Below are 11,657 nucleotides of genomic sequence, written 5' to 3'. Positions count from 1 at the left end.
TAGGCTGCATTTTTTGTGACAAGTTTGACTTCTCAGGTGAAACTCAATAATAAGACTGGTCAGAAAAATGACTCTCTTTGGGGCCAGGGCTCAAATTAATGGGCTTCATTGTAATATTCAGTAAGGAAATAAATTCATAAAATTTAAATGTTTAATCTACTTTATATTTTTATTAACATTTGCTTAAGTAAATTTGGTAACAAAATATGCGTAATTGTAGGTACCATAGATTCTCTTCCATTTCATCTCTTGATCAATTAAATGAAAATATTCAGGAGTAATAAACTTGATACTGTGAGTAATGGGAACAAAGAATGTGTCCAGATATATTCATTAATTCAGAAATAAAATTTAATGACTTTTAATTTTGTTTTTTATGAGTACAAACTAGGTTAACAGCCCACACTTCTGAATAATCTTACTTAAATTGTTTTTAGTAAGAGCACAAAGAAAATATTTGATCAGGCATAGGTTTATTATTTTAGTTCAACCACTACAGTTAGCACAAATACAAAACCACAATCATGTTTACAAGGCAAACATTGTACAATAGCTCTGTATACTAAAATATTATCGATAATGCAGTTTGAGAATCAAAATATCAGCTGGCTGATTTTGCTTTTATGATGCATACTGATATCTTTTTCTAGCATTATAATGCCACTTAAAAAATTTACCATTCTTTCAATATATTTTCATTCCTAGTACACATAATTAGTTGGAAAATTCATTTAATTGGCAGTAAGGTGGGAATTTAGTCCAAAGTGCAAAGACTCATTTTGATGAGCTGTGTAATCACAAAACATGCAGTGGTGAACTTTCAATTCATAAACAATTACTATTGTTCAGTAAAGATTATTATTGTAGTGGGCATAATCATGAGAACTTATTTTCACTTGATTATAAGCAGTTCTTACCATCAGATTGCTTATGGCATGCAAGAGGTCCAATAACTCTGCCAAGGGTGTGGCAACCACTCACCAACACGATCAGCCCACACATTAATGGTTGCCTCGATTAAGCTTCAACACAAACTTCACACACTTCTGGAAAACCTGCCTCAACAGAGTCTCTAACACCTTCCTCACTAGCTAACCAGACACGGGTCATCATTGCTTGGCTTGACTTCTCCTTCCAGCAGCAAATTCATCACAACCTTTGTCAAATAGCTGCATGTTCCTCTTTTTCCCAGGGGGGGAGTATTGTAAAAGGAAGTCATGTCATCCTACAAAGGAAAACAATAAGCAAGTTGTTTGATTTTTTTGTTTGTAAAGAGTTGACAGGTAAAGTCAGTGTCAGCCTAGAGGGAAAAATAAATTCACAGAAATATTTCCTCATGGAAAAGATGAGCTTCTTGAGTTTTTCTTTTATTTTCCTGAGGTGTCTTCTCAGCATATAAAACAAAGACAGACATTTTTAGTATTCTCCTCTTTGCTGATAATTTTTATTTACTTAGGGAACCTTTTTACTGACAAGCATAAAATATTAAACAGAGAGCCTGGAAGGGACTATATTAGGTAGTACACAGCACCAATGTAGCCTGTTACTCATTCCCAGCCTCCCCAGAATTTAATTTTATAGCCTTCTGGAACCTATGGCTCTTTTCTGGTAAAACACATTTTAACTGCTAACTATAAAAAGGAAAATTTATCTCTTCTTAGATTTCTTTTTAGTTAGAACTTCATAGCTGAATTGACTAGTAATTAACTAAAAAGTAACATTAATTCCTTAAATAAATCAGACCTCCCTCTGCCTCTCAAGTACTCTATTTAGTACTCTGTAAATCTGTTTCATAAGGTAAGTGATAAGAGATTAGGGATATTTTGAAGAATTGAGACAAAAAAGCAATTCTACAAAAAGCTATTTTGTCTACTTACTTGTTTTTCAACTTCTTTTAGTCGACTCTCATCTTTTTGAAATTCATGAAATGCTTCTTTCACCAGTTTGTCTAGATCTACTTTGTCTTGAAATTCTAGCTCAGGGTTTCTTTCCAGTACAATGGATACAACCATTAGTAACTAGAAGAGACAGACATATTGAAAGCCAATTATATGAACCATAAAAGCGACACAGTCTGGATATGTTTTCATTCTTTACTCAGACTGATGTATGGTCCTCATATTCCACAGTGTGTTCTGTACAATGACAGGCTTTAGGATCATCCATGGATGGAATCTTCCTAATCTTGCAAACTAGTAGCATGAGTTCTGTTTGGAAACCTCACCTTTTTTTTTCATTGTATGTATCCCTGTAGCTGTATGGAAATGTTTTTTAGTTACTTAAATAAAACTAATAACTTAGAAAAATGACTTTTCTAATCCTGTCAACAGTACATAGTGCCCTATTCACCCGAAGTGTCTGAACTCTTTCTGGTCTTCAGGCCTTAATCCTTGGTGGCAAGACACCAAAACAGTGTCCTGTGGAGCACAGGCTGCCTCGGAAGAGGTGGTAGGCAACAAAGCCAGAGAAGGCAGATGAGTTCAATGGAGATTCTGGATCTGGGCTCAGGATCAAATGACTTGGGAGTCTAGCACCCCAAAATGAGTATAATTCTGTGACATCATAGTATTTTTCAGGGGACAGTTATGTTTTAAACAATATACTTTGACTCTTTATGACATGAGTATTATTTGGTTTGTATAAGCTATCTTAGTTTAAGGCATCATCCTATTGTTTGGCTACCCTACACATTTATCTAAGTAGTAATGTTCATTTTATATGACGAACTGTAATATGCAAAGACTGTAATATGCAAAGATTGTATCTGAGTATACAATGCTTGGTAAAGACTTTCTCATGATGATTATGGCTCCTAAGTTGGCCATGGAACAGGAAAAAGGCCTCATAATTCCCAACTTGGGAATCTTTTTGAATGTATTTTATTGAAATGCTTCCCAAACAGAACCGGAAAGAACCAAAGGAAACAGAAAAATCCAGGGGTCACAATGTGGGAGACCTTGGGGCAGGGCTTTAGTCAAAAGAATTCGAAGTTTTGCTCAAGTACTAAATGTAGATTTCTTCCGCAAAGAGAATGACTTTATTTTAGAGACAACTATGGGCACAAGATACCAAAAGGTTAACAGCACAAAGAAGGCATTCACCCTTTTGAAAACCCCATCTTTTCTTGACCCCAGTCTCTGCCTCACTCCCACATGCTATGACACTGACTGGCTGATATTCTTTCCCAAATCCTGGCACATCAGAGATAAGGTTGAATCTCACTTAGCTGACTGTAGCTCCAGATATGCTGGATTTTAGGAGGTGCCACATCCAGTTCAGCACCCACTGAGAGCTTCTGTATCAATAAGACATATTACCCACCCTCAAGAAACACAAAGTCTGATGGAGACATTCCCAGAGAAACAGACAAAGTGAGGATGAGCTATAAATTATATCCATTCATTTGAGGGATTCTCTATGTATTTTTTTCCTTTTTCTTTACTTATTTATTTTCTCTCTATGTATTTGATATGTTTTAAAATGGCAAAAAAGCATGTGTACACATGCGCACACACGTGTGTGTGTACATTAGCATTTAACTTTATATGGAGCAATGATGATACACAAAATTACATGTCTTCTCTGTTCACAGAGAGATGTCTAGAAAGGTGTCCCTCAAAATAATAGTGGCAATCTATTGTTAGTGGATATAGAGACATTTTGGGCTTTCTTTTCTATAATTTTCTGAACTGTTGAAATTTTCTACAATAGTCATGAGTTATTTCTGTAAACAGAAAAAAAAAAAAAGACAAATAGAAAAAGGTCACTTCCTCTTTTTCATGGTACTGTTGATGCACTTACTGTGGGGGTGAGTGTATAGCTGAGAAAGTTGGGCAGTTAGCCTTTCCACCCTGATGGATTTAAGATGTTTGAATTGTTCATGTGCTTTGACTTGGGTCAAGGATGGCCATCTCCTCCAGGACTCAACTGGAGATTTGGGTTAGGTGAGGAGTGGAATTCCTGGTCTCTTGGGCAGTTTCCTTATACTAGTTTTCAGGGAACAGATAGAAAGCACTTCTTCAGCAATCTACATTTTAAAATACAAACCTCCACAACTATCTGTCTGTATTTTGGCTGGTCAATATTTCCCAACATGTCTTCCACAAGGAGAGAGAAATTCATCTCATACATGGTCATATCTGACAGGGTTGGTTGCTGAAAGAAATAACTCAATATTAATATGCTGCATTGTTATATCCTGGTTCCCACTTAATAGGAAAACTTCATTTTCTAGTCAATAATCTTTTTCAGCTTCTACAAAACCTTAGAGAGCATTTTCAGCTATATGACTGGATTTTATATATGTCAAATTACTGAAGCCAACCAGCTTGTTGTGATAAATTAAACCTCCTGTTTTTAGTAGTTATCTTCACTATTTTAATGTTTTTAGGGAAAAGGGACTATATTAGAAAACCACTTCAATACACAAACGGAAGAGCCAAAAATTGAGACAACAAATAAGAGTACATATTGCTTTCAGAATTAACACAAGAAGTTATGCTTGCTGTCAGACTTCAGCATGTAAGTCACCTGCTATTAAATTAACATCATTTCTGTGGCAGGTCCTTTCTGAGCTGGCAGCATAAAAATGTATACAAATAAGTGAAACAATATTATGTGCAGGAAAAAGCAAAACAAAAAAAATGTTCTCTCCTCTACTCTTGATATTTCATTTAAGACAAGAGTATTGCAAAATCTTCCATTCATATTCCACAAACCAAATGAAAGCAGAAAATAAACTCAAATCTAAATCATATCTGGGCATGGTAGATAATCTTCAAAGGATGGAAGGAAAGGCTCTAAATGTTAGGCTTATATGGTGGAAAGCAGATGGAGTCCCCAGAATTATTACCAGAGATGCAGAGATGATGAGTCATACTTATTTGCTTTTACCTCAGTGATGATTTACAGTGAACTTAATCACAGCCTCAGAACAATATCTATCTACGTACTACTCAAAATGGGACCCAGCAGAAATGTCTCCTTTCAATCAAATGACAGCAGTGTTATTCTGCTTGGTATAATAATGCCTCAGTCCTATATTCAGTATGGTCCATCTATTGTATTCTATATTCAATACAATCCAACATAAGGTTAATGTTTACAGGTAGTACCTAATTTGGGGAAAATGAAGCTGGTTGTTCAACAGGGTGCAGGCATACCTTGTTTTATTGTGCTTCACTTTACTGCACTTTGCAGATTGTGTTTTACAAATTGAAGGTTTGTGGCAACCCTGTGTTGTTATATGACGGTTACCAATTTTTAGCAATAAAGTACTTTTTAATTAAGGTACATGCATTGTTTTTTTAGACATAATGCTATTGCACACTTAGTAGACTACAGTATAGTATAAACATAATTTTTATATGCACTGGAAAACCAGAAAATTTTATGTAATTTGCTTTATTGCAATCGTCTGGAACCAAACCTGCAATATTTGAGATATGCCTGTAATTATAACTGTTTAGATGTCTAGCAATGAGACTAATGGGGTCACAGAAGAAAAGGAAGAACTTTTCATGGGTTCACATCAATTTCCTTTTAATATATCTCATTTGAAAAGTCAACCTAGCTAGTATGCAATACAATAGTTAAACCTAGAGAAGAGACATCAAGGCTGCCTTATTTTCCAATCTCTGAAAGAAGTGGCAAGTGTAGCAGAGAAGTTAAGAGAAAAGGCTCAGAAGTCAAATTGCCAGGGAAGGGGGTTGCACTCTGGGTCAGCTACTTCCTAGATGTGTGACCTTGGAAAAACCACTTATCTGTGCTTTAGTTTCCTCATCTGTCAAACAGTAACAATAAAGTACCTAACTCAAAAGACTGTTGTGAGAATTAAAGGAGCACTTAGAAAAGTGCCTGGCACATAAAAATACTTAACATGTAGTTGTTGTTAGCAAGGAGAAAATACTAAATGTAAGTGGCCCAGGCAATTAGACAATTAAAAGAATATCTGGTAGGTATTAGCGGGGGTTGGGAAAGAAGCTAACAAAACATTGCCAGAGTCCACTGTACATGGACACAAGGCCTAGCAGAAGAAGCAGGACACGAACAGTAGAGGCCAGTTCCCCACCCACAGGAGACAGAGCTGCTCCATACAACGGTCACAGAGCATCTGGGAAAGGGCTGGAGCACCTATACTGGCGGCCGACAAGAACCACTCAACAGTTTGTTAATAGCATAAAGAATCCTTTTAAAAAGTTCTTATTCATTTTTGAAAATAAATAATAGATTCACAAAGTTCAAATTCTGAAAGGTTAAAAAGGGTTTTCAGTGAAAAGCTGCTCTGTCCCCCCAGACCACAGTTCCTTTTCCCAAAGGCAAAGACTAGAACGCTACCAATTTCTTATGGATCCTTTCAGAAATACCCTATGTACATATAAACAAAATGAGTATGGGTGTGTGTATTTAAGAATATTTTATTTTCACAGATATAGAGATCAAACTAGTAGTTGCCAGTGGGGTGAGGGAAGAGGAGAGGGGCAAGATAGGGGTAAGGGACTACAAGGTACAAACTATGCATAAAATAAATAAGCTGCAAGTATATACTATATAGCAGTGGTCCCCAAACTTTTTGGCACCAGGGACTGGTTTCATGGAAGACAATTTTTCTACAGAGCAGGGTGGGGGTGGGAGGGGATGGTTTCGGGATGATGCAAGCGCATTACATTTATTGTGAACTTTATTTCTATTATTATTACATTGTAATATATAATGAAATAATTATACAACTCACCATAATGCAGAATCAGTGGGAGCCCTGAGCTTGTTTTCACTTGCCACTGCCTGTAGGGTTTTGATATGAGTCTGCAAGCAACTGATTTATTATGGTCTCTGTGCAGTCAAACCTCTCTGCTAATGATAATCTGTATTTAGAGCCACTCCCCAGCGCTAGCATCACTGCCTCAGCTCCACCTCAGATCATCAGGCATTAGATTCTCATAAGGGGCACGCAACCTAGATCCCTCGCATGCGCAGTTCACAGCAGGGTTTGCGCTCCTATGAGAATCTAATGCTGCCACTGATCTGACAAGAGGTGCAGCTCAGGATGTAATGCGAGCGATGGGGAGTGGCTGTAAATACAGATGAAGCTTCACTTGCTCACTCGCCCGCCACTCACCTCCTGCTGTGCAGCCCACTTCCTAACAGGCCATGGACCAGTACTGGTCTGTGGCCCAGGGGTTGGGGACCCCTGCTATACAGCACAGGGAATACAGCCTATATTTTATAATAACATTAAATAGAGTATAATTTATAAAAATACTGAATCACTATGTTGTACACCTGAAACTAATATTGTAAATCAAGTATACTTCAATAAAAAAAGAATACTTTGTATAAAGACTTTCATCAAGAATAATTTGTTTGATGTTTCAACACTATAAACAGATACACTACTCCATTTCTTGAAGGCCTAATTATTCCCTGACACCTAAATCATTGTGCATAAGCACAATGATTTAGGTGTCAGGATTAAATAAAATAATTAAATCAAAGAGGCAGGGCAGTTTATATAACTTGGGAAACCATCTAAAGGAGGGAACACTAATTCATTCGGACCAACGGTAAGTTACATCTCAATTAAATGATTGTCTAATGACCTAAAAAGTTACTGTACTTTTCACATTCAGTACAGTTCTTAACTAGTAATTTCCTTATCCACAGCATTACTAAGTCACCTTGTTTCTTAAGACTGATTTGGTTCTGTCTTTTGAATGTATGTTTTCCTGTTTGTGAGGTCCCCCAGCACTGGCCCATTACAGTTGGTGGTGAAGGAATACCACCACTCAGTAATGTCAATACAAGAAACCCTAAATTCACTAATAAGCAAACAAAGGAAGGATAGATTGCTTGGCAAAAGGTTTGACCATACGGTGTCTTTAAACTGAGAACTTCCTTGAAACATCTGAAATATGATAAAACAAAATTTTTTTTTTATTGAATACAACTTTCAAGCAAAATATCCATTTGTAAAACAAGGCTTTTTTATAGAGGAACACTAAAATTGAAAAATAAAAGGAACTCAGATTGGGAAAAAATATTTCCAATCCAATTGACCAGACTTATTTTCTCCCTTCAGGTATCTGGATACCCCTACTTTAAATACTCTTAGAAAATGGAATAAGTAGAAAAGTTATTTTCAAAGCAGAGAAGGAAAGAACTCTCTGCTCCTTGAGGTCCCTTTAGAAGTCCCTTTACTGACACAAACAGAGTGGGGCTGTACCTGGGGCAAATGCCTTCCAGCTACAATGATTCCATTGGGTGTGCGCTCCAGGATCTGCCACACTCGGTCATAGAACCCAGGGGGAGTTCTATTCAAAGACCCATCGATCTGACGCCTGTTCAGCCAACATCTGTAGACCAAAAGAAAATGCCTCAGTGTTGAAAAACAAGCTTGTTCTGGCAGAAAGCAGGGCTTTTATATGGATTAACTGTTCCAATAGAGTGAGCAAGAAAAGCCAAATTCCATCAATGATGCTTATCTACCATGTGTTACAGAGGTTACTAAATATTTCAAAGTGAAAACAGAGCTTGCAGGAAAGGAAAAAAACCCCAAGATTTAAAGAAATTTAACAAGCAAAATGTTATTCTCTAGTAAGTTACTTACAACTCACTATGTGATTAAATGACTTTCTAACATATAAAGCAGCTCAATGTAAAAACACAGCAGCAGTCATTTTCAAAATTAGTTCATGTGGTCCTCACATACAATAAAATGTAAGCTCCATGAAGACATGGGCATTGTATTGATATATATAGCTTGATCATTCCTATACACTTCTCCAAGAAAGGTGCTTAATAAACACCTGATAAGTGGGTGAATGCTCAAAAAAGCATGATGTATCTAATGAAATTACCTTATTTTAAACCTTATGTGTCAATTTAAACCTTATATTTAGTTTTAAACCTTAATTTAAATATGGCCAAAGTACCAGTGCTGAAGAATCAGTTACCAAATTTTACATGTCATAATAATTGACATGTAAGAGTCAAAATTCTAGATCTATTATTTGCATGGATAAAGTATTAAACCTTAAAGATACAATAGTTATTTCAATCACAAACTGCTAAAGATGCAGAATTTGCATAATCTGAAAAGAACACACAAATGACATAGTAGTATATTCTTACAAAAGCTGAAGATAGTCACAAATATAAACTTTTTATACTTGGTATTAAAACAGGCTGCAGAGTAAAATGTGTCATCAACCACAAGGTGGGAATGTAATGACCAACAGTATTTCTAGGTGTGAAAATAGCTATGCATGATACAGTAAACATAAAAAGACATTTTTGTTCTGGTGAAAGAGGACCAATGAAATTATATCACTACATAAGTGAGGAGGCACTTTTTTGGACATACAGCTTCTTTTGGTAGACCCACACTTGTGTGGCTGGGTTCAGTGCTATGCTAAAGAGAAAAAGCCAAAGGAGTTCCTTCATGATGTTTTATTTTGGATAATGGGTGTGCAAACTGAATATCCTATATTCTGCATTTGATTTTTCCCCTTATTTCCTTTGTTTGGCAACAACAAAAGAGATGTTTTCCGAGTTCTATGAAGTCATGGTTAATACTATAAAAAGGAGATGTTTGCTTAGAACAACATAAAAGGTAGAAATGTGTGAATACTCACAGAGGAGGAATTATTTTAGAAGAATTCTCTTATTTTTACTTTTTTGGCTTCTTATTTTGAAAAAAATTAGACTTACAGAAAAGTAAAAAAAAAAAATTAATGAAGTTCCTCTTTACTCAACTTACTCTACTTCTGTCATCTTATATGACCAATAGCACAACTATTCGAAACCAGGAAATAAACTACTAATCTATGGGCCTTATTCAAATTTTGCCAATTTCACCACAAATATCCTTGTTTTGCGCCTGGATCCCATCCAGGACCCCACACTGCATTTAGTTTCCAGGTCTCCTTAGGCTCCTCTACTCTGTGACAGTTCCTCAATCTTCATCTTTCACGACTTAGACATTTTAGAAATGTCAGTTATTTTGTAGAATGTACCTCAATTTAGGTTCGTTTGACGTTTTCTCATGATAAGACTTAGGTTATGCATTTTTCACAGGAATACCCAGAAATAGTTGTACCCTTCTCAGCACATCATATCAGGGGGTATGTGATGTTGATGTATCTTATTAATGGTGATGTTAACCTTGATCATTTAGTTAAGGTGGAGTCTGCTGGGTTTCTGCACTGTCAAGTTACAATTTTTCCTTTTATAATTAAAAAGTATCTTGAATGGAAATACTTTGAAATTATGCAAATTTTCCATTTCTCATCATACTTCTACCCACTAAATTTAGTGGTTCTTGCCTGCAATAGTTATTACTCTTGTATTTGCCTAATGGTGATTTTTTTATTTCCATCATTCCACCTATACTTATTAATTGGAATTCCATTGTAATACAAGTCCCTTCTCTCCCATTTATCTATTTATATCAGCATGGACTCATGGATATTTATTCTACCAGATGTAATCCAATAGTATCATTATTTATTTTCTTGCTCAAATTGTTCCAGCTTTGGCCATTGAGTCTTCTTCACATTGTCTCCAGCATCCTTCTAACACACCTCTATAATTTTTTGGAGCATTTTCTTACTTTCTGGTACCACAAGATGCTCCAGGTTCATCTTGTACTTTTCTTGCCCCAGCCCTGGAATCAACCATTTCTCCAAGGAACTCTGGTTCCTTTATTAGAAAGTGGTATTTGGAAATCAATATCTGGGCACTAGGTTTGCTCATTGCTATTGGGGTTTCATTGCTTCTAGGTTCTTTCAGTGGACAATTAGAAAAGATATGGATGTATGCTCGCATATACACATCCACATTTATTGCTGTATCTATTTCTGTATCTATACATCTGTGTAAAAATCATGAATTCATACTGATACTCCCAATTCCAGCCCAAAACCACAGGGTATATTCTAGCCACTCCTCTTTCCTTATTTGTAACTACATTTTCCAACAGTGAAAAAAAATCTGGCTCAAATTAGCCACATTTACTTATTTATTTAATATCAGTGTGTGTATGTATACACACCATATATATAACACTATGTGTGTATGTGTGCATATATATATATATAAATAAATATATATAAATTCCAGAATTGCTAATTCCTACCTCTGTGAGAAAAAAATTTATTATACAGAATACAGGATTTGTGTGCAGTTCTTTTTTGTTCAGCTTTACAGTGTCTAGTCAATGTTTTCCAAAGGTACTTTGGTTAATTCTTGTCATCCCCTCCCCCTTCAGTGTGGTAATATTATTCATTTGTAATATGGTTAGGGTCAGTTGTTACTGTTTGTATTCTAGTTTGGGTACCTTGCACACATGGATTAATTTTAATTAATTATTTATATTTGGGGAATATAAAACATTACCATAGTTTGAGTCAGAGCTATTCAAATGGTATACTCAAATGGAAGGTATATTCAAATGGAAGTATTGCTCAACCCTCAACCCTACTGCACTGTACCTATTTTTTTCATTCTTCCCACCCTGTTCCTCCCCACTCCCTGAAGGTAACCAATTTCATTAGTTTCTGATTTATCCTTCCTGTATTTCTTCTGTAAAAGTAAGCAGATATCCCCTTCTTTCTTACATGAAGAGTAGCGTACGATACATACTCTTTTTTACTTTGCTG

At 35.9% G+C, this 11,657-nt stretch overlaps 1 protein-coding gene across 3 annotated transcripts in view; it reads right to left on the bottom strand.

The window, feature by feature from the left end:
- Positions 1-456: 456 nt before the first annotated feature.
- PHKB (phosphorylase kinase regulatory subunit beta) overlaps positions 457-11,657 on the bottom strand; it is a 200,587-nt gene continuing 189,386 nt past the window's right edge. For all 3 annotated transcript variants that reach the window (XM_060132511.1, XM_060132510.1, XM_060132513.1), the window contains exons 28-31: positions 8,222-8,351; positions 4,048-4,155; positions 1,878-2,018; positions 457-1,225 (exon numbers count right to left, since the gene is read on the bottom strand). In XM_060132511.1, coding sequence (XP_059988494.1) covers positions 1,088-1,225; positions 1,878-2,018; positions 4,048-4,155; positions 8,222-8,351 — 517 coding nt within the window. In that variant the 3' untranslated portion in view covers positions 457-1,087. The remainder of the gene's footprint in view (positions 1,226-1,877; positions 2,019-4,047; positions 4,156-8,221; positions 8,352-11,657) is intronic.

Source organism: Lagenorhynchus albirostris, chromosome 19 (assembly GCF_949774975.1).
Source record: "Lagenorhynchus albirostris chromosome 19, mLagAlb1.1, whole genome shotgun sequence".
Classification (NCBI taxonomy): Eukaryota; Metazoa; Chordata; class Mammalia; order Artiodactyla; family Delphinidae; genus Lagenorhynchus; species Lagenorhynchus albirostris.
The sequence above is the reverse complement of the archived record's forward strand: the minus strand, read 5'-3'. Positions and strand labels throughout refer to the sequence as shown.